The sequence below is a fragment of the Strix uralensis genome, chromosome 11, assembly GCF_047716275.1.
Source record: "Strix uralensis isolate ZFMK-TIS-50842 chromosome 11, bStrUra1, whole genome shotgun sequence".
NCBI lineage: Eukaryota > Metazoa > Chordata > Aves > Strigiformes > Strigidae > Strix > Strix uralensis.
Window position 1 is genome coordinate 21,381,232 of NC_133982.1, and position 24,218 is coordinate 21,405,449.

General features: G+C 38.7%; 1 protein-coding gene across 7 annotated transcripts; it reads right to left on the bottom strand.

Annotated features, from left to right (window-relative positions):
- Window positions 1-22: 22 nt before the first annotated feature.
- GABPB1 (GA binding protein transcription factor subunit beta 1) lies at window positions 23-23,996 on the bottom strand. 7 transcript variants are annotated; one of them, XM_074880690.1, is made up of 10 exons: window positions 23,922-23,990; window positions 20,695-20,866; window positions 16,590-16,697; window positions 15,530-15,697; window positions 14,864-15,058; window positions 13,592-13,739; window positions 13,130-13,243; window positions 8,101-8,286; window positions 6,649-6,764; window positions 23-1,810 (listed from the first exon to the last, which is right to left on the bottom strand). In XM_074880690.1, exons 3-10 carry the CDS (start codon window positions 16,695-16,697, stop codon window positions 1,658-1,660), a joined length of 1,188 nt encoding a protein of 395 aa, XP_074736791.1. In that variant the 5' UTR covers window positions 20,695-20,866; window positions 23,922-23,990; the 3' UTR covers window positions 23-1,657. The 7 variants fall into 7 exon arrangements, with proteins under 7 accessions (XP_074736791.1, XP_074736790.1, XP_074736788.1 ...); XM_074880689.1 differs by lacking the exon at window positions 23,922-23,990 and adding an exon at window positions 23,686-23,797; XM_074880687.1 differs by lacking the exon at window positions 20,695-20,866 and having other exon boundaries at window positions 23,922-23,996.
- Window positions 23,997-24,218: the final 222 nt, after the last annotated feature.

Genomic DNA, 24,218 nt, shown 5'->3' on the forward strand with positions numbered 1-24,218 from the left:
GGAATTGATTCTACACTATATATATGTGGAAAAGATATTTAATTGTAAAATAGAAAAAGTAGGCCAGAGTACAGTTTTAAGGGTAATTCTTCTGTGTACAGTATAGGTAAACTAGACTTTTTGCTTAAGTTTATATAAACAATTCCATAAAAGCAGTGAAACATGGAACAACAAAGCAAAGCACAAAGAGTTTTATCTTACAAAAAAGGAATCTGCACAGTAGTTCAAAATTTAATGTAACACAGCACTGAACAATCTTAAGGCAGCTCAGTCTAAGCACAGGACTAGAAGCCAGGAACTCCTGAGAACTATTCCCAGGTCTACCACAGATTCATGTGGTCTTGGGCCAGTCGTTTAACACTCCCTGTGTTGCACTTATACCAGTTATAAAATTGAGACAATAACACTCACTTACCTGCCTCAGGCAGTGTAGTAAGTGTTCTTTAAAAGATTTTACAATGCTCTGAAGATGAAACGTGCTATATAAATCCTAAGCATAATAGATCACTGCACAGACACACACAAACACAGTATCACAGTGAATAACAATGATGCTAGGTAAGAAGAGCATCACTACAACATAAAAAAAAATTACCTGTCCAATTGCATAATTAAAATGCAAACGTCCATTTAGAAAAAATGAATCACTGAAATAATTTCAAGGCTATTGGGGAAAAGATCAATAGGAATATTCTAAAAGAACTACTGTTTGTGTTCCAGTGGAGACATTATTTTCTTAATTACTGAACTTTAAAATGTTTGTACAGGAAAATTATAAGACACACAAAGTGAAGTTTTAATGCCTCCATTACCAAATTTTAAATTGCCCCTAATGTGTAAATTAAGATTTTTTTTGTTCAATTACAAATTACATTCTTCCAAGAAATATACCATCCACAATAAAACTGGCTGCTAGATTACTTCAAAGGACCTATAGGCTAAACATTTTTTCTCATAATTTTTCTCATCTTTGCTGAAAAATACCTATGCAAGATGTATGTGTAGAAATTATAAAAACATGCAGCATATGTACAAACTGAAAAGTTTAAAAAATATTAGCTTCATATACATGTAAATCTACTTGGATATATCTGAAATTAAATATAAAAATTTCACCACCTAAAATAAAAAAAACCAAAAATGGTTTTCAGAGAATCTGAGACAACTACTTAAAGCTGTACAAAGATTTCCACCTGGAAATGTCTTATTCAGAGAAGTTTAAGTTGTTACCATGTAGAAATAACTGTTAATTAATTTTGTCACATAATTAATTTTTAAGTTGTCAGCTTAAATCAACAACATCACCCTTAAAACTGTTCTGTTTTTCAGAAGTTAGATTCATACTAAAATCAAAAATTTCACAAAAACATTGGCTTCTCGTGTTTCTGGATCCCTTCAAAAAGATTTATCAACTCATTTTGAAACTGTAAAAAAAACAACTATTTACAGTATTTCATTTTAAATACTTTTCACAATTTCTAAATTCAGAGTTTTTATGTTACAAGAAATTCATCAGAGCTCACGGCTTAAGTCCAGTTATCAACTTGTATCATCTTCTCTATCATGTAATCCTGTGTCTGTACCTATATAGTGTACAGTTCAAGATTGTACTGCAGGTTTTTGAAAGTAACAGGCTTTGCAGTATGTTCATTTTTTATTAAACAGCTTCTTTATTAGTCTGGAGGCGGTTCATTGCCTCTAACTTCTGCCGATAGGCCTCTGCTTCTTGTTCTTTCTTTAGAAGCTGCTGACGGTATTTTTGTGCTTCTCTGTTTGCCTCATCCAGCTGTTTCTGAAGAGTTTCTCTTTCCTATTAGAAACAGAACCAGCAATATTTTGTCAAATATGTATCAAATGCAAGTTAAAATGGCAAATACTTTTCCTTTACATGCAGCTCAAGTGTTAGGGTATCATGTAGAAACTGTTCAGTTCTTACTCAGGCAAACCTATACAAATGCTGCTGTGTAAATCAGACATGAACTATCACACCAGACTAGTCCCCACAATAAGGCTTGAAGTGCAAACATACTAAACCCAAGTTTCTTTAGCTGCAAAGATACCAAGCAAGCCTTCATGGAAAAAGAGGGAAATAAAAAAGTGGAAGCATGGTGATCAAATACTAACGTACTATATTAACATTTCTTCAACAATTCAATTCCCTTTCTTTTTAAAATTGGATTCCAATCTAACAGGATTGTTCATTTCTGCTGTACTTCTAATCAGACAGTATAATGAAAAACTGTTACCTAACAGCAGTTTGCACTGGAAAGTGACAGCTGCCCACTAACCAAAACATACATATTAACTGGTTACTAAATGAAGATATCTGAAGTGATTAATACTGTGCAATCCAGGTGTAATTACATCCCCAAGGACACCACATTTTTATGAATTAACAGGCATTTAGCTAGGTAAGCTTTTCCAATTCAAAAGGAGTAACTTAAGACTCCATCCTGCATACAAGTTTGTTGGGGATGGTTATAAAATGGTTTCCAAGCAAAATAATACGGGAGATGCCACTTCCTATGAAGCTGCCTTAGGAATTAAGGAGAATTGTATTTCTGTCTCCAGTGACGTCAGTACTGTGATTTAGTTTGATGCTGCACTGAGACCAATTGAAAAAGCAATTTGCTTGGAAAGTAGTTTTGTTTTGATCTTCCACCAAATACCATTTCATTGAAGTGCATCATACTTTTATGAGTAAGGTAGTATTTGATTTCAAATCATTCTTTCCACTGTAGTTGTTAAGTAGCCACAGGAGGGAGGTTGTCAGAGAAGCGAGCTATCTCCCAGAAAAACAAAACTTATCAAAAACTGAGGACCAGTGAAAATAAGTTGCCTTTTCACCTTATTCCCGTCTCAGCAGTTCAGTATCACATTCACATCTAATACCTCAAACAGTTGTTAGAAGTTGCTCCCCCCACACCCCCATAAGAACATCCCTATTCTTCACCTCTTTGATGCACTCACGTATTTTCACAGTCAGAGCCTGAAAATACAAAATACTCTGCCTCCCTCCTACTTGCTACTGTTCTCAGTACTTGTCACAGTCACATTTAGCAGTCACATGCTGTGCTGAATGTGCTGGAATATAATGACAGAGGTGATCAGATCATTGCTAACAGCAGCATCTGTATAGTAAAAACACAACAAGGGAAGGAGAGATGTTATTAATACGTTATAAAGACTAGCTATAATACGGAACAGAGCAAACTCCATTAAGTGCAACTTGATTTTACACAGGGCCTTAAGAGCTGAAGGAAGCTGGCTAGGGTTTGCTTCATTTGAAGCATATGCTAATAGAATGAGAGCTCATCTGATCTTGCTTACTTATTTGAAAAGGAGGTTCAGCTTCCACCTCTGGAAATTTGGATTCTGCTTTTTAAGCAACTTTACAAGTGGCCGACCCATATAGCAACTGGAGTGATGAATGCCAAATGAATGGCAGAACCTACATCTCAAAGGATCTGAAATGCACCAAAGATGTTCCAGCACCAGTCCCACCAAAACATGCTGTTATTTCTGTGAGGGATCTATGTAGTATAAGGGGAGCTAACAGCTTACATAAAACAGCCTTGTGGAACAGAAAGTTGGTGAAAAGAGCTACAAGACAATTCTCAGGGAAGCAGTCAAAACAGTTGATCCTGCCACATGTGGAAAGCAAACTTTCCCTCGAGGGCGCTGAGCTCTGGGATATACTGAGCTGGGCATTATTTACCTCATGAATATGTCACAAAAGAAACGTCGAAATCTAACACTAGCAAGAAGCAAAGCTGCTCTATCCACTGGGCTGCAGAAGAATGGGAACCACCAGTAGCTCACTGGCCAGTGGTTCTGCAGCGCATTACAAAAAGCAAGGCACTACCACTATTATGGAGTGTGTGCAGACTGCAAACACTTGGGAGTGAAGAGGTTCTCGGATCACATCTTAGGAGTATTTCCCAGAGATGACAGAAATAGAGCCATGTACCCGTAAGGAGTATACCAGACAGACTAGCAATTCAAACCATGTAGATTAGTCCAGCAACTAACAGGTGTAGTTTTTAGACAGTTATAGTCCTAACGTAAACAGGATGAGTTAAGGAACTGAGGCCAAGTATACTGTCTAACTAGGCAGTGGAAAGAAGCCAATGCTTCTGGAGGAGCAGTGCAGATCTACAGCAGACTGAACACTGAAAATTGGTTCCTTAACTTTTACATCTAGAATAGGAAGGACTATATCTGATCTATTAATTTAATCAAATCCAGAAAGCGTTCCTAGGGCATTCTTTAGAACACAACTGAAAGTGTTCTAATTATCTGAAGTCCTTTGTATCAGTATAAAAACCTATCCAGGCAAAAATCATATTAGAGGATACTGAGTGCTCTTAAGAAATCTTCTGTTTTATCAGGAAATTTTCTTCATTACATGGAACTTTTCTTAACAGTCTATATATTGACAATAGGGACACCCATAACTAAAATAACCAAACCAAGCATTCTTTTTAACAGAAAAAACAGGGATATGAATTCACTAATATAATTTACAATTATAATAATTTTTTTAGTCTAATGAAATGATTGTCCTGGTTCTAATGTGTGTCACCTTTCAAACATGCAACATGGGGAAAAACAGTCAGATATGAGAATAAAAATAAAAATCACTGTATGTTAATGAATTATGCATGAAAATGAAAAACAAAGTATCTGCGTGACAGGGGTTTTTTTGCTGCCATCCTATGTTTAAAATATCAAACTGTTTAGGAAAACTGCTATCACTGTTCAAAATGAGCTGAAATGTTTGAACTTAATAACCCAAAAGAGAAAAATCAAAAACCACCACCACAGCTTTAGTTATTTACAATACTTCCACAGGAAGGTTTGTCACCTCACATGAACAGTAGGATGTTCCACTTTAAGACTTTCAAACTACAGTTAACTGTTCATACACTATGTATTTAAAACAGCTGAAGAAAGCACTCTTCACCTTGAATCAACTCTTTATAAAGAAATAAAGGAATAAATCACAAGTGAGGTGAAGAAACCAAACAATAAAAGTTGTCTAATCTAAAAAATATTTTAATGAGGGGAGGGGTCCCACTCCCTCCAAATTCAAGTATCTACCACCTTCTATGATGATGAAGTTTGAAGTGAACCAACTTTATGTGCACTTCTTTAACGTCCTTGTTACCAAAATGAGGTAGCACCATAACCCTGTGAACCATAGTAGGGTTCCTGAAGTCAACTGGCCTCCACACAGAGGCAGAGGTCTGCATGTGCATCTCCAGTTGTACAGACAGGGACAGTCATCAAAACTTGCACTTAAAAGTAACTGACAAAGTAACTCATTTAAACCAACTTCTTTTGATATTTGAGAAATGTGTTTAAAATATATATTTGAAACTGGTAATCCCCTTAAAATAATTATTTGTACTGTTATACCAACTATCTGTAATTAGGAATAGGTCAATTTATTCCTTAACCAATCTAGATTTTTTTTCCTTCATCTAACAGAATTATTACAATACTTAAGGAAACATAATTTCCTTTAGGAATAATTCAGGCAGATGTTTAAAAGTGTGAACAAAATAAATGCTTTTATTGTAACAGTCATACATTTTAAAAAAATGCAGCAAGAAAATTTCAACTGTCATGATAATCTGTAATGACCACAAAGCTGCGAAGGCCGAAAGTATTTGATGTGACAACTTAGGGACAGGGAAAGCAAGTGATGAAAGGTGGTAGTTGTTATTAAACATGGATAACATAGCACATACTGTACAATAAAAAGTATTCAATTAGGCACAATTCGATAATATGGACAGAAGCTGGAGAATACAACCTTGAATAAATGAAATATCATGGAGTTGACAAAATGAGAATTTACAGCCTAGTCAAGGCAGACAGCAATTTTCATAAACTTTTGACCCAAACTGTTCAGCACAGTTAGAAGTAACAGAAGGAGAAATGAGATGGTCGACCTATTGGGGCTAATATAAAAAAACCTACAAGTTTAACTTGAACAGCTACATCTATTTGTCATATATAAAATGAAAAGCTCTCTGTTGTTAGGTCTTCCGCACTATAATTTAAAAAAAAACAAGACGGTGCAAAGACATTTAACAGTAAACTGCTCCAGAATTAAAAAAAAAAAAAAAGAAAAAAAAAAGATAAAAATTGACAAACACAGAATCTTACTGTTTCACACTTCCATTAGCAGTTATCTAGATATCATGAATGGAAAGGAAACATTGCTAAAAATATGATCTCACAATCAGGACAAGCATGTGGTCCTAACAGAAAGATGAGGGTACAGTACTCTCATTGACTGCTAGCAGAAAGAGTCAAGTTACTCGATAATACATCGGTACCTAGTTTTAAAAACTAGATAGTGATCTTGAAGGAAAAAAAAAGAAGTTATCATATACTTAAACAAGTGCCACTTTTATGTGCACAACAAGAGGATGAAGCAAACATCCCTCCTATATTCTTTTTACAACAACTTTGTAAAAGATGAATTCCAGTAACAGGGGAGACAGAACAAGTTATTGTTTCACACACTTCATTCTGTCGTAACACAGAAATTAAACTCTAGAACACAAAAAACCACAGCCAGATGCTCAGTGCTGAACACTCTGGTTAACACATATCACGTAATATACTCCTTACTTCTATTTCTGCAGACTCCACACGATTTTCAACAATCTCAATGCACTGTCTCTTCACTGGCGGTTCTTCGCTTATCACAGTTTCTTCAGCAATGTCTGTGGCTGGAACTGTTAATACTGAAAACATATTTATACACATAAATATGTTTATTTCAAGCAATATTTGCACTATATAAAATTCATACAAGTGATTTTATTAACAGCAATAAAATGCAAAGACTTTCCCTTATGAAAACACAGCTATATAATGAAGTGCACTATAAAGTCAGCATGGGGAAAATTTTGCTGCTTGCATGCTACTAAAGGATTTTAAAATTCTTTGTTACTGAGGTCTACAATAGTTAGTTGTCAGTCTGGACACTGCCGTTTTTCAGAGAGTAAACAGACATGAAAGTGAATTACAGCAGTTACCAGTCTGTCAATTCTGTAACTTATGTAGCAGACCACCTTTGTAACATTTCTTAAGCAAATACTAAATACAAAACTGGCTTTTGATTTTGATTAATTAGAACACCTTAGATAATCTGAAAATCCAGTAATTATTAACCTTGAAGGAAAAAAAAAAATAGGGATCTAAAGAAATTAATACTCTAATTTTCTCATGCAACCATCTGGTAAATAAATGTCATAACTGTTACTTCAATTACTACCTACTCCCATTCATGCTTTCTGATAACTAGCTGTACTTGTTCAGACAGACTATGAAACAAATAATTTGTCTCCAGTGTACAACTCTTCAAGCTCCACACCGAGAGTCCTCATGAAGAAACCAGAGAAGGAATAATTTTTGTCTAAACAGTAGTGGCAGAGCATCTTTAAAAGAAACCACCCAAAACACATGCATGTCACAAAACAGCACTTATTATACTAGCAGTTTCCACAAAGTATATATGGCCCAACGGGGCAATTTGTGTCACCCTGGCTCCACTGGTTCTGCCACTGTTCCTCTAAAAACCTCAAGCATGCAAGACTTGGCTTTTGTTCTGTTAAGAACACACTCCATGGGACTTGCACAGCTTGCTTCATGCATCAGATTTCTAAATCCAAGCCTCACCTCCCACAGTATTTCCAGTCAGGCAACAGCTAATTACTGGAAGAAGGCTTTCGTTTTACTCCATCTTCTCGTTTTCATAATAAATTTGCAAGATTCAAACTTACTGAAGTCAAAGCAAGTAGTTATCACTCTTTCCTTACACGTCCCATTTCTCTTCTACACAGTTTAGTAATTCTTCCATTCTTTGTCCTAATGCAAAGACTCAGCTGACATGTGGTAACTCACTACCAGTACATGTGGTAGCTCATGTGTCTGAGCCTTTTACAGTCTACGAATTCAAAGATGTATTTAAATTGATAATTACGCAAAATTGTCCAAGCTATTTGCACCTAACCATTTATTATTAGTAGTATAACTAAGATAGTTCCTCTAGCTTGAACAGTACAAGTTTCCACTCACCTTGCTGTCCATCTGGCATGGTCACAATGATTGGTTGCCCTATTCCACTGGTTGGAATCGAATGAAGATTCCCAAGCTGAATGCCGTCTGTAACTATAGTAATAACTTGCTGACCTCCAGAACTGACAACTTGCTGAATAGCACCATCCACAGATTCTGCAGTCACAACTTCTTCTGTGGCCACAACTGTCAACAGATTAGTAAAGGGTTTAAGCCAATTTATAAATTAAGCTTTGTGATTTCAAATGCATTTTGATACTGCTGAGAAAGATTTCTTCCATGTCTTTCAAAACTTGATCCCCGCCACCCCCCAATTAATGCATTACTAGGTATTATATTGTTAATAGAAATCTTTCACCAGGCCAACATAAAGCACTAACATTCTCAAGATCACATGTAACTCCGTCCTGTTTATCTTGCTCCATATAATACTTTTTTTATGTAGCATGTTTCCTAACAGATACATTCCACTCAACACTGACACTTTGGGTTCAGTGATAACATGGCAGCAAGAACAAGAGTTGTTTTTAAGAACACAAATAACCTGCATTGTACACAAGCTGGACTAAGTTACACTAACAGCAGAATTAAAAGAAACAAACAAAACAAAACCCAAACTTGAAATACCAGCTTGAAACTACTCCTCAACCAGTGCCTTGCCAGGTGTACCTCTGGACCCAGCCCCAATTTCTCTGCTTACCATAGTGGTCTTCAAGATAACAACAGACTGAAGGACCTCGAGAGAATCTTAAAGTTTTGTCTGTACTACATGGGTACTTCAAACACAAATTTATTTATTATACAAAGTATGAAACAGGACTAAAGGAAAAGTTCTGCAGAGTTGACATTTTTACACCTTTGAAGAAGAATGATAAAGCTTAAAAAGTAAAATAAATATTGTATGTATATAATTTTATAGGTGAAAGTAAAAATAAAATATCCCAGCTCAACTAAATATTTCAAATTCATTATTCGATAATGAGTACACATAAATCAAGGTAAGATAAGGGAAAGACTGCATTCAGAACTACAACACATACCACAGCTTGAACTATACATTGCAACTGGGGTCTCGCACTACAACCCTTATTTTTTAAAACAAGATACTGAGACAAAGAGCAAGATCACTAGTAGCACAATCAAAGAATTTCAAGCACACTAACTCTGTATCTTCTTTTCAATTTGTCTGGGTAAAAGCAAAGCCTTTGATTTAAATAACAGACATTAGAGTGCTTTCTATCTAGAGAGATGAAATTAAAACCCTATAGAGTGTGTTGTGATGCTCCAGATGAGAGAACATAGATAAAACCCTGAAGCTTTCATCTTTTAATTACAATAGAACACATACACAAAAATCACTCTGTTGTTCAAATAATGACTGCAGTCATTGTCTTCTGAAGATCTTTATGTTCAGAGATTACTGTCCTATAGCACTGCTTAAGTATTCACAGAGTGTTTATTCAGTAAACCAAAACAGTAAGTCCTACATGAGTAAGTGGTGTTGTATTGAACTTGATTCAGCTTCCAAGTAAAGCAAGAAAGACCATCATCACAAAAATTCCAAGTTGCAAGTGCCCATATTAACTGCTGTGGCAAACACCTCTGATCTTTCAGTTTCAAACTCAACATTGGGCTTTAAGTTCTGGAAGGAAACATTGTTAAGACTTCTTCAGACATTGAAAGAAAAACGGATATTTTGTCTAAAAAGAAGTTATTCCATATAAAATACCCCCATAAATACTGTTCTTATTCCTTCATTGCTCTCTCTGTTTCTATATCCATATAATCACTAGTTACTAAACTACTTCATATGCTGAAGGAAAGCTGAAGTCATTTAAAACAGCAGCATTATTGTCAAGAATCTCTGCATTAATGTGCATTTTTTTCTGCAGCGTGTGCAGGGGGGAGAACACCTGCACATGCAGTAAGACATATCCCTAACTCCAACATAAGCACACCAAATACTGTATTCCAAATATGTATCTTAAATCAGATTTTTCTCTAATCCAAGTTCCACACATACATTATGCACCACGTTTGTACGTAATGTCCATGTTCTCATATATACTTCATCTGAGTGACAATTAAAAAAAAGCATGATTCAATTCAGCTCCAGTGAGAAGTACCTTTTTTTCTTTGGTTTTACAAAATTGATGTGTTTTTAACTGTAAGACATGAGGAACTAGGAGGAGGAGATCAGGGTAAAGTTTACATTTTTCTCTTCTTTTGAAGTTGACAGAAACAACATAAGAGGCAGAACCTAACTGCTTTGCCCAAGTTCATACAGTCTTAAATACAGGAGACTAAATACAGAATAAGAGCCAAAACCAGAATTCTCAATCCTACAGTTTTTGAGAGTATTTATAAATGGATCTTTTACAAGATGAGCACAAAGAGAAGGGGGGGGTTTTGTTGTGTTTTTCTTTTTTTCCTCTTTTTTCTTGAGTATACTTACTACTGATGCACAGATGACAAAAAGCTGCTTTTGTATTCTTTACATTTTATAAACTATTAAAGGAGTAAACATCCAGGAAATAATTTGCAGACAGTAAGATGCTGCAAGATTCCCCACACATCTGCATAAAAATCAAAGCAGAAGAACTGAAATAAACAGGAGGGTTAGTTATGATGCACACTGCATTACTGAAGGTGGGAAGCTACTGCATCAAGACTTCAAGCATATTCCTGCCTGTCGTCTCACGCCTCCACTCTAAAAATTTTTATCTTCAGTGGTTTAGTGACACGTAACAAAGGTTACACTGCACCACTGCAAGGCTAGGGTCATGAAACATGAGAACAGTTAGTTACCAAAGTCTACTACTGAGTCCTGGATACACATTTAATGCTCTGTAATCCCATGCAATCCCTTCTCAAGTTTCTTTCCCCTGCAATTAGATCTGAATTTCACTGAAATGTATTAATTGATTGAACATATCAGCAGCTTATTCTGTAACGAAAGGCAGCGCGTTCTGGTTTTGAATCATTCACTTTGCTTGCAATATTTAAATGTCATAAAACAGTACGGCTGTGCTTAGGTACTGCTTTGAGAAGTAGTAGAAGAAAAGAGATGTATTAAGTAGTCCTGCAGGACTTCAAAATACTTAGAGATGAAAACTCTGGTATATGTTGGAATGTAGCTGTCATGCCAGCAAGTCTGAGAGTACAGATCTCTTCTATATTTTCAGTGAAAACTGTGTTCATAAGAATGTCATCTGCAGAGCTGAATTCTGGCGAATTTTTACTTTGGCCACTCAAAGTATCTCAGTTCTGTAAAATTTATCATACTGACCATCACCAACAAAAAAGCAAAATAAATGCATTTCTTTAGAAGCATGTTTAGAAAAAAATCAGGGTACCATCATAAATCTTTGATCAGAGGGTTGTTGCTCTCCATAGTGATCGCCATTTATCAGCTTTACAGTTAGGTTCATCTTACTACATATGGCATCACTAATCAGTGCTCAAAATCCCAAGCTAACTTGGAAATAAGGCTAATAGTGTTACATGTCAGTATAACAAATATTAAATAAACAAAAAAGCAATCAGGCCTACCATAAAACTCCAGTAGCTACAGACATACCATACTGCCCAAGAAAACTGGAGAGCAATGTATGCAAAACAGCACTGAGCAATTAAAGTATGCATGAAATACTTCACAGCTTTCTTTAGAAAGCCAGGTATCCACCAAAACAGCTTTGGGGACTCACAGAATAACAGATGTTTTTATTCAAGTACATAGTCTGCTTCAGAGACAAAACCTAGAGATTTCTGTGTGCCAAAGCTAGCTAACAAAGAATTAACTTAGCACTCAACCTCCTAAGTGCTAGTTCTACCTGATTTTTTTGTGTAATGGCAAGATATTAACATACACCGTAACTGGAAAATATGGTCTGGAACAGAAGTTTAGTGGCATCCTCTTAGTTCAGAAGTTCAGAAGCTTTTGATCACATTTTAAGTTTATTGTAGATGTATTACAACTTGCTTAAATTATAAAAGGAGGTATTTTCCTGGCTTATATCTCTCTCTCTCTCAAACCTGTTAGTGGTAATGACTAGTCATTATAATCCACTTTGATGCTGTAAGACTCATGACTGCCATTTCTTTCTTCACTTTGTTTGTTGCAATGAACAAAAGTGGAAGAGTACACAAAGTAAGCAACACACTATTCAGAAAGAATGGAGAAAGATATCCAGGGCAACTTGCAGAGTGTGAAACCCTGACCAAAGGTTTTTTTTCCAGACAAAGCAGTAACTGTCAAATATCCACGGGGCAGGGGTGAAGGGGTTTTGTGTTAAGAAAGAGAGATGCAAAACTTGGGAACTAGGGGCAGTGGAATTCTTTGTGCCTTTCTGGTTTCTTGTCACACCTTATGCAGTAAGAGAGTGTGCATACAGCTGCAGCAAGAGATGCAGGCTGCTTCTTCCTAGGAGAACGATAATGTACTGCTAGGCTTACATATACCTGAAGTGCCATGACAGCATACCAGCCTCAGGTGTGACATACTAATCACTACATATTATTATAAACACAAGTAGAATATTTCAATGTTGAAAAGAAGACCCGCAGACATTCTAATGGGCAAACTGCGCATTAAGATCACCAAATATTTTGTGCCTTTTGGGTGAAAGATTAAGAAAACTGCTGACAGAGTATATGCAAACAACATGGGGGCCATTTCCCAATATTTAACAGAAAGAAGCATTCAAAGAAAACATTCTCCCACCAAATGCAACTAAACTGTATGTAGGCAAAGATGTAAATTCAATATCCTGAATTATGCTTGCTTTCAGTAAGATGAATGTTACTCACATTAGGCCCAGAAATACCGGTTGTGGTCAGAAATCTTACTAAGATATAATTATACATATGAATCTGGCAACCTTCCAGGTGAAAGTAAAGGAAAAATTTTGTTCATGCTGAAAAAAGGAAGGAAGACTGTCATCTCATTTCTGTATGAACTGTATCTCCAAAAATGCCAGTTCTGTACTTCAGGTTTATTAAATGAGGTTATATGACTTAGGTTTCTAACCTGGTGTTTCTGAAGAATTAGACAGTGGAGCTGATGCTTCTGCTAAAGCTGCCAATGTGGCTAATACTGACGTCGATGAATTTCCAAACTGTACAGCAGACACTCCTGTTTCATCTAGAGGGATGAAAGAAAAAAAAATTATCTGATAAATTTAAAATCAGTAAAGTGCCTTTTTTTATTACTATTGCACTGAAGCTTCTAACACATGCTGTTCTCAGCAACATTCTGCTGAACCAAGGTGCTATTCTGAAGGCAAGTTTGTTAAGCAAATACAGGTTCTGATAATTTATCTCTGTGAAGACTGTTGTTTTAAGAACCTAGATATTTACAACACAAAAACACACTGAAGAGGAACATGGTAACTATTCTACTCTTACCACTGGTTTTCCTCAAGTCTTTTCACTAGATGGTGAAAATCAAAAGTATAAAATCCCAGTAGCTATCCTATAGGCATCTAAATACCTGTTCCATTTGATGTATTTGCAGAAGATACCAGACCTGTTAGGTTCACCACCCCTCCAGGTCCAATGATGAACTGCGGTGTTGCTGCATGTATCGTCACAGTGTCCGGACTCTCTGGATTCGTATTGATTTGGTTCTGCATTGCAATCTAGGAGACAGAGGTAATAGTATCATTCCAACTGTAGGTATAAAGAAGTTATTTATCTTGTAAGAACTAGAATTATTGCACATTCCACTCAAACAGGATCTCCCTCATCATACTCATGCAATATACATACATCGTGTCACATCTTGTGTTCTGTTTAAGTACACAAGATACATTTTTGGGGGGCTGAAATCTAAAGACAAAAGTCTGCTGAAGTGAAAGAGAATAATGACATACTGCTACTACTCCTTATCATTTATTGTAAACAAAGAGGACCATATGAAGACAAGGCCCTTTTGTAGATATGCAAGCACACCTATCTAAAATAGAGGTCTGAATAACCAAGACTGCTGTGGCAGCTACATGCCATGAAAATCAGCTCTGACAGCTTAGTAATTGCCATGAATTTTAGATAGCAGTCTTCTTTTTGTCTTTCTTTGAATTATTGACTTTTCTTTACTATATCCTTTCTGCAATGAAGAGAAGGCTAAAGGAAGAGAACAGAAGTTCGTACAGTTCAGGATGTAGGGGAACAACAGATTTATACAGTGGCATAATGGTATTTTTCATTTGCTTTCTACTGTTTTCTCAATAATGCTTAGCACTTAATTTGCCTTTAAGAACACTGTTGAACAGTGAGCACGCATTTCCATGGAAGTGTCTATTATAATCCTGATCCCAATCACTTCAACAATTCAATCCTAGTTTTTCTAATTCAGGAAAAATTGCCATCTCTTCTCTCCTCTCCTGATCTCAAATTGTTAGGAAATTAGTACCCATATATGAGGCTCACAGAACACTAGGGTATAGTCAAAACATACTGGCAGAGTAGGGAGTTAAAGTTCGACACCTTGCTTGTAAAGACTCCACCTAGTTCGGTGCACTACAACACTCAAATTTAAGAAAATAAAGGATACCTATCCTTGATTTTGTAGGTGGTGAAAATGTTCTTTGGCCAACTAATGTTTACTAACATTAATCTCATTTCTGTGTCATGAACTGGACTGGAGTTTAGCATTATCAGTCAATACATGGTCTCACTGCTGCTACATTAAAAACTTAGTTTATCACATGTGTAAACAAGTACTTTGTTGCATGTTCCCTTAACATCATGAATCAAAAGTTACCTGTAATATTTCTGCAAGGTCTTCATTTCCATTGTCTATCGCAATATCTAATGCTGTTTTGCAAAATTTACTCTGAGCATGAACATCTGCTCCATACTTTATTAAGAGTTCTACAACTTCTTGGTGGTTATGTTCAGTAGCCCAGTGAAGTGCAGTCATTTTGAGCATGTCCTTCGCATTGACATCAGCACCATGCTACAAACAAGATCATTGCATAAACTACGTCATTAGAAGTATCTGAATTAAGTAATGCTGGTCACAGAACGAAGCCCAAAAGTGTCCTTCCCCATTAGTAACGTCCTGTTATGTTACATTTACAGATTTATTAAAAGTACTTCAGTCCAACTACCAAATAAATTATTTACCTCAAAGGATTAAAGAGTCCCTAAAACAAAACATGTCTTGGTTCCAAAAGTTGTTACTCACACAATGTCAAATTAGGAATCAGTCTTATTTTGAAACAGTAACAACTAATTCCCTAAAATCATGCTGATTTTAATGCTAAAATAAATTGCAGTTTAACAGGAAAAACAAAGCACCCAATGCACACAGTATAAATATTCACATAATTTCAATGTTGGTTTCATGACTAAAAGGAAATTGCAAATATTTGACCATAAGCCATTGTAATATCCCCGCCTCAGACCTTGTTTCAGCAGTCTTTACCTTAAGTAAGACTTCTACTATGCTGGCATGGCCTTCTGATGCTGCCATATGTAATGGAGTTCTGTCCACTTTGGTTCTGGCATCCCGACTTACACCTGCTCGCAGCAACACTTCCGTTGTTGAGTAGTGTCCATACTGTGCTGCTAGATGAAGTGGAGATGTTCCCAACTGTAATGTAATGGAAAAAGTGGAGTTTTAACAGATGTCAGTATGAAGTATTTGTTCTTATTCTGCAGCTATCAAACTCAGGTGTCAGGTCACCACTTCAAAATCATTTTCCCTTGCAGTCTCGAAAGAAGCTATCAGGGCTTTGAGCTTTTACAGAGTATGAAGAGGGAAAAAAACCCCACACCTTTAATTTCCGCCCCCCCAATAATCACAATACACTAAAAACAGTTTACTGGAAGCAACTTTGAGGTCTGTGCTGGTTTTTCTGTCTTTTGAGGTGTGATGTTTCAAGGGCCCTGACCTCATTTTCAGTGTTGGTCAACACACCATACCAACGCTGGAAGAGACTTCTGGAAGTCACTTAAGTCCGGTCTCCCACTCAAAATGGGGTCAACTTGAAAGTCGGGTCACTAAGTAGATTAAGGCTTTTAAGGGCTTGTTAACTACCCCGGAATTTTAGGCACCTGACCTCCCTACACAATCTATTCAGAAATAGTCGCCTCCAGAAGACAACTCAGAGCATCCACACCAGGGAACTCTCAGCTGCACATATTAGGCAGTTGACTCTGCTTTCTTAATTCAGACCTCTTGCTATACTAAATGCGTAAACACAGTATCTAAGAAGATAATTGTTGCTTTCTCTCATTAACGATTCCAAAGTTCATCTTAAAAGCCACCAGAACGAGTTCATTCACAGTCTGTTACTGAAATCAGTAAGAGGTCATATGAAAAAACAGACAATTTTAGTTTTGAATTAGACATGATGTGACTGCAGAATTCCAAGAAGAAACTCAAGGCTTGCAATATAAATACTTAATTGTAATAATCCTACTTTCTTCTTCAGGTGAGAAAAGTAAAAGGATTTACTGAACACTGCAAAAGTTTTCATTACCCAATCTGTGGTAAAAGGTGCTCCATTTGCCATCAAAATGCGAACTTCGTCATCTTGACCTGCTCGTGCAGCTTCTAAAAGTTTCTTTCCCAAATCTACTAGTGACATCTAGTGAAGGTCATAAAGGAATACAAAGAAAAAATAACATTAATACTATATTAAGTACACAAATGCCACTTTTAAAAAATTATTATTTCTGAACTACTCTGAAAAGTTCAAAAACTGGAGTTGGTGCTTTAGCCATGAGAACAAGCTTTACTGATTGCAATAAGCAGCTTGATTTTAGAATTCCTTTTGTCAGCCAAACAGAACTGACACTGGGGTGAAGAGTTCAATACTGCAATGCTGTAAGCGTAGCAGCTGCAAAGTTATATCAAACTAAATTTAAACTGAATTGGATGCACATTTCTTATAGCAGAAAGTGGTTTAGAAGCTCTCACCTGATACTGCAATGTTCTGCAGCTTTGTCCAGCTTTCAAATGGTACTACACCATGGCTATGTCACACGCCTAAAGGCACTACCTTCACTTATCCAAAGTTACATGTATTTAAGGGATACCACTGTGTAAATGCATTTAGACAGATACGAAACACAGCACTTTTCTGACATCTTGTCCATCACTATCACTTCATTTTGGTCACTCTAAAATATAATTCCTGTATTCCTAGCTACAGAATGACACAATAAAGCATATTATTGTATTACACACATCAGATATATGAACTAAAATATCTGCCTGAAAACAAACATTACCCGCTTCAACTGCCTACAGTTTCTAAAACGTTAAGTGCAAAATTTTGAGACACGACCAAGATACCAGCTGAAAAACTTTCACATCATCTTTAGATACTCCGTTTTACCACACTCAAAGCTCCATGTAACACAGAGCATGCAAAACAATAGGTAGACAAATGACACCTATCTATCTTCTGTTGCATCAAAGATTTCCTTGTATAACATCTTTTTAAATCCACTCTATGTCAACCTTCCTATTAAATTTGTTTGGTAAAGAGAAAATTTAGAACTAAACCACAACTCACACTAGTATTCAAAACATATCAGTAACATTTTAGTCCTGTACCTATGTTTTCCACTACCAGGATGCTAAGAACGGAATTACTTCCATCAGTTTTGTTTCCAGTCAAAAGCAAAGTTAAACCTGTATTACTAATAACAGCGATTGCAAGGCCATGCAGTCAATTTCCTACACAAAATTATGGTCTATCAGCTCAGAAAGAAATCCCATTAAACATACACTTCGATCACAAAACAAACATATTTAGAAAGTTCTCTGCACCTGGCTCAACTGGCAAAATCTGTGTGGTATATTGCTCAATAAGCTGAAAACTATTGACTTTGGAAGAAATTAGAAAGGAACACAGAAATACTGCAAATGCAGAACTCCAACACGTATCAGTAGAGCCATGAACTGGAGCAGATTACCTCTTTGTCTACAGAATTTATTGCAGACAGAAATATCCCCTTCACCAAAATAATACTCTATTTATGTCCATCCTTCTAATACACATGGACATGTTGATTTGCCTCCAGCCAGAAAAGGGAAGAGGAGCAAGAAAGTGGCTGTACAGGACAAATACTGACAATGGAAAAAGGAAGGAAAAAAGGAGCACAGAGTCAGATGCAGAGGAAGGGACAACAGCTGACCCTCTTCCATAAAGAGAAAGAGCAAACAAGAAACAGGAATAAGAGAAAATCTACTATCTTGTTAAAGGGAGACACTAGGAGTAATGATATAAAACAGTATAGGACAGGGAGGGCATCTGGCAAGTGCAACAATGAAATGAAGGAATATAGTACTCCCTTTATATGGGACCCCTTTTTTTTTTTTTTTTTCCAGGGGCGTGCAATTTAAGAAGGAAAAGAGCACATACAGACACACACTTTTTCTGGTGGTCTAATACCACCACGTCAAGGTCCTCAGAAGCAAAAGGAAAGCTGGAACTTAATGCAAAATACTGAAGTTAGGAACTAATTCAGAAAGACAATTCATTTTCCTTTATTTTTGCTTTAAACACCGGTAGAGAAAAGGAACTAATCAAGTCTCCTTTTGGAATTATAGAATAATTGAGGCTGGAGGGGACCTCTCAAGGTCACCTAGTTCAATCTCCCAGTCAGAACTGGCCCAACAGGCTCAGGCTGCACAGGGCTCTGTCCTGTTGAGGTCTGAATGTCTCTGTAGATGAACATCCCACCACGTCTTCAGCCTCGTTCCAGTGTCCAACCACACTCAGCCTTCTGTGTATACTTGTCTTTCTCCACTAACCAAAAAGACAGCCTTGATAACAAGCTTATACTTGATGTCTGTTAGACAACAAAAATAGGTGAATTAAGTTACAGTCTGTACATTTAAATACTACACCTATAGCGTAGTATTTAAATGACCACATCTATACTGGTGAAATATGCTGCAAAGTTGTTACCAAAACCCTATGCAGCAAAATAAAAAACCAATTATGGTGGCCTGCAAAATACAAGTCTCACTCCCAGGAGATGTTAAGAACAAACTTCAGCCTGAGATCAACACCTTTTCAGAGTCTCTCTGAACCACTACTGTTGAACACACTGTCAGAATGACAGTACATCAGTTCTCATCTCAATGCAAAACTAAACAGCTTTGTACTACACTCACCAAGAGATATTCTAATCAAGGAAAAAGAGGGACATGCAAGATCACACATGATGTAACTTTCATCACCATGTATTACTTACATTAACCAACACTCTCTTGGTTGAGAAAAAGTGTTTGTATTTTAAACAAGCACAAAGCATCACAAAGTTTACTTAAGTTTCATGATGTAGAATTTTAACTTCAGTTAAAATGACGTGAATTTATTTTAGAAATGAAGTAAAAGTTTTGGTTCTCATAGGGTACTTGAAAGCATGCGTGGGCCATCTAGTGGAAGAAAGTTAAAAACCTAGAAAAATTACACTGTTGAACTCAAAAATCATGTTCCTAATGCAGTAACAACAGCAACTGAAGAGGCCTTTCCAACAAAACTCATGCACTTTTAACGGATACCAGCATTCACAAAATTTCTCAAGAATAGTCAACCCAAAGCTGATTTCTACTTGACAGACCATTCCAAGGTCCAGCATTGTAAGGTCAGGAAACCCTTGCGTAATACCATGCCCCACACTTCCCCCCATACTCTTCCACTGCCAGTACTGGGGAGTACCAAGAAGGTTCTGCAGAGTTGGCATTTCCCTTTCTTCCCTTTCCAGAAAAATTCTTCAGCTGCTCTCTTGAGATCATTTAGTAACACTACAATAACTACAGTGATACTATCACAAGCGAAGTTCTATATATAGTACAATAAAATATATTTAAAATTGAAATGAGCTTTCCATTTCAAAGCAGCACTCTTAAGTACTGCTGCTACTCCACGTAGTGTTACAAATCAACTCTACTGAACTGTGTTAGAGAGTACTCTCCAGTAACTGTCATTTCCATCAAGCTTGGCTAGCACAACAGCTGGGTAATGCTTTATAACAGGATTCTTTCAGACAATAAAAACATCACTGGCTCTGAAATAAAGTCTTCAGACTGTTATAGTTATTCTTATGGTAACCTGAGTATGTTTTCAGACTTCTAAGAGCTCCTACACAACTGTGTGAACAGAGGGTTTTGTCTATAATTGGATAAATAGGGAAGAGTTTCTGCTGGGTTTGGACTTCTTTGCATTAACCACCTCCGGAACTTCCACATTTCATTACTGCAATGCATTCTCTGTACAGTATCATTAGCCACATACCACAATTAACTAGTAATTAAAACTTACATCAAATTATTCTTGCTATTTTACTTCTGTTCAATAGGAAATCATACCGCTTTTTTGTATGCATCTTAATTTTTTTTACCTTCTATAAAACTCTGAACATCATGCTGTTACCCGAGGGGTATATAACAGCACTTGACTGGAGTCTAGGTGGAACTGTGCAAAATGGGCTCTGTGGGGAGGGAAGTGAGCTGAAAAACATGCAGCTTGGGAAGCCTGGGGTACCACACCGCAGCCTACGGACAACAGAACAGCAGAGTCTGCAGCCCAAAGGAAGAAGATTGTTTGGCTTAAAATATTGCAGCACCTTTCAGATTGGTGTCCTGCTCCAGGGATCCTGGACCCAGCCTTATCCCCCTTCTACCACTGCACTGGTGAACATCAGATGGTCCAAATCAACAAGCACCAAACAGTTGTTGCAGGACATCCGCTAACATGAGATCTTGCAGCCGCCAGCATACTTCCACCAAGGCACGCTCCTAAAAGAGACACACTTACACTAGAAAGGCATGGACTGAAGCAGTGCAATTTATTGGAAGGTAAACTGAATCAATATACACTGCATCTATAAGGATTTGTGATCATTCCTAAAAAACCCAGGACAAAGTTCCATGAAATGCTAATTAAACAGGTTTCCCTACTCAAGTGACACGCAGAACTGCACTTGGAACATAGCTTGAGACCCATCATCTCTCACACCATTACATCCGGAAAAAGAATGCTCTTTTCAGAATGTCTTTTTCCTTCCACCATTTTTAAAAAATCCACATGCTTCCCCAGACCTGATCTTCAGAAATGCTGTCATCGTACTGATTTCAACATTGCACAGTATCGCTAGAAACTCAGAATAGCAATCTCAAACTAATTTTATATGCCTATCCATACCAAGGTCAAAAATATGTTGAAGTACAAATACTTAGCACTATTTAAATATTTAATCAAGCAGTTTTGATCGTTATTAGAATTGAAATAACAGGATGAACTTTTTTTTTTTTTTTTTTTTTTTACATCCTGATGTAACAGAGCAATACCTCAACTCAGAACAACTCTTCAAAAAGCTTTTTATTTCAATTACAGTTTTGTAACTTTTAAATGAACTGGAAGGTCTGCATTAAACCTAGGTGTATTTCCATGTGCTAGCATATCTTAAAACCTTTGGTATGATTTTACTGTATATATCATTTAATAGTGATTACAGGGACTTACATGGAGTAAACTCAAAAAGTTCCTATATTGTTTCCTTTCCAAATGTATTGTGACAGTGATTTCACATGTCATAGTTCAAATCTTAAAATAAATATCATAGGCCTAGACTATGCACACTTCTACTATGATAATAAAAATTACATTAACAGCAGTCAGCTTTAATTCCAGTGCTTTCAGCTTTCCTCTACGATTGTGTTGTTTGTAACTAAATTCTCTCTAGTTTGTTTAAACAGCAACATGACCTTCATGTTGGACTATGTATGCATCAGATGAAAAATACCTGATCTGAGCAAAGAGATCAGAAAAGCAAACATATTGTTGAATAGCTTAGTGGTTAAAATAGTCAAGCCTGGATTTATGCAGGTCTGTCCTCCACTTAGGTTTGTGGAGGACATTAATTTAAATTAGCACCAATCATCAGCGTAACTCAAACAAAAAACACAGATGGTAGAAAAGTCTTGTCCTTAAAAAGGAGAGCACAGACTTGGCCGTTATCTGCAACAAAATGCAATGTCTAAAAAATATTATTAGCAACAGGGGTGAACCACTGGCACCAACTAAGATTTGGGCTGGCACTGCCAACAAGCTACAAAACTTTCATAGGTAAGTTTGGCACTAGATATCAAAAAGGTTACGTTATGGCAGCTATGATTGAAGAATCTAAGGGCTTGTGATGTATCCTCTGAACTGTACTACAGCCTTAAGAGTATTTCTCAGATTAACTGAAACTTGAAAATATCCTCAAATAAAAATCACCAGCCTAATTAAAGCATCCATTTTATTATGAGGAATCTTCCTCAACAGTTTCTGTCTAGCACCTAGGCCTAAAAAAAACTAGAAAACAAGCTGTTTTCAGCTGAGAAAGTGGGTCACGAACAAGAATCTACACCTAGCGTATGCTGATCTGCTGCATACACTCTTAACCTTATTTACACAGCAGATTTATGTACCCTTACAAATATTTCTCTGTGCACACACACTTCAACTAAACTGCTTAGTCTTACTAATACTTCATAAGTCATCACTAATTAAAAAAAAAATTAAAGTACCCCAAGGTGTGCATTCACAACTTTTAGCACATTTAATTCTTAATATGCAGCATCTGCCATTAAATAAAAGCTACTTTAGTAAGCAGGTTAAAGGACAACATTCAACTGCTTTAGGTTAAAAACTAAGCATAGAAGACTTCCTACACATTTCACCGATGTGCTATGAGACACCAACACAAACTACTTTGACTACTAGGAAAGAAAAGAAAAACAACAGTCCGAACTAACGCATCTTATCCCACGTTTACGCTCCCATCGTACGCTTTATTAAGAGTTCCAAGCGAGAGTTACAGATTTCGGGTGAGAGTCACTGCAGAGGAGGGAAGCGCTCCCCGCCCCCCCGAGGCTGCCTCTCTCCTCAGGGCACCTTTGGCGCCAAGCTCCGGCACGCAGCTCGGCCGCCCCCGGGGCGCCAGGCCGTGACAGGAACCGGCCACCCCGCCCCACGCGAGGCCCGAGACCGTCCCCACGCGGCCCAGACCGGACCGCCCGGCGGGGAAAGACGCGGGACGAGCCGGGCCTCGCTCTGCCCCTCAGAGCCTGGGCCCCTCGCCGGGCGCGTCGCGCTCGCCTGGGCCCATGTGGCAGCCGCGGCCGCCGGAGAGGCGCCTGCCGCGGGAGGGCGCGGGCACCTGGGCCCCGAGGCGACCCGTCCCCCCCACCCCGCCTCGCCGGCTGCGCGGCGGCCCCCGACCCCGGCGCAGCCCCTGCCCCACAGGCCGCGCCCGGCGCCCCGCGGGCCGCCCAGGCCGCCACCGCGGCCCAGGCCGCCGCCAGCGCTGCCCGCGCCCCCCGCGCGGCGGGGTCCCCGGAAGGCCGGCCAGCGCGCCCGCTCTCCCCAACAGGAAATCCTGGCTGGGCTGGGCGCTGCGGAGGGAGCCGCGGCGCCGGGTTCCGGGGGAAGTGGAATTATTTTTTACCAGCGAAGAGATCAACTTCCACATCCGGTAACAGGGCCCTATACAAAGGCGCAGACTGACCTGGAAAAGCTTGGCCGGCCCGGGGGGGTGAGGGAGAGACGGGGCGCGGGGATGGGGCCTTACCGTGCTGCCAGCCCGGCCGCCGCCGCCGCAACAACAACCAGGGGCGCCGGAGGCCGCCGCTCATCGGCGCCCAAAAGCCCCACACAAAAGTCCCCGCTGCGCCTGGCGGAGGGACACGGCGAGCGGAGGGGAGGGGCGCCGTGCCGCGCCGCGCTGCCCCGCCGCCAGCGCGCGCCCGGGCGCGGAGCGGCGCGGGCCGCCCGCGGGCAGCGGTTCGAGGGGCGCCCGGCACTTACCATGGGGTGCAGGAATTATCTTATTACACAAATATCCCCGACAAAAGGGGCTCGGCGGAGGGATACGGCCTCTGTGCCGCCTGCCGCGCATGCGCGGCGGCGCGGGGAAAGGCGGGGAAGCGGGGACTGGAGGGGCCCGCCATGTTCCGTCCCGCTTCCCGCCCGGCGGGGGGCAGGGCGCTGCCTGCCCGCCACGCTCGGCGGGTGCAGAGCGGCCTCTCGAGAAGCAGCTCAGGAAATGAGAAGGGGGGGTCGCCGTCCTGCACGCCGGCCTTTTTGGGGCTCCTTTTTGCCGTA

What these genes read in the sequence shown, in the direction of transcription:
- GABPB1 (XM_074880687.1), bottom strand. An exon ending in AAATACATCAAATGGAACAG is followed by an intron (nt 13,244 to 13,591) that starts GTATTTAGATGC and finishes TCATCCCTCTAG; the next exon opens with ATGAAACAGGAGTGTCTGCT. An exon ending in CATGCCAGATGGACAGCAAG is followed by an intron (nt 6,765 to 8,100) that starts GTGAGTGGAAAC and finishes ATATGTTTTCAG; the next exon opens with TATTAACAGTTCCAGCCACA.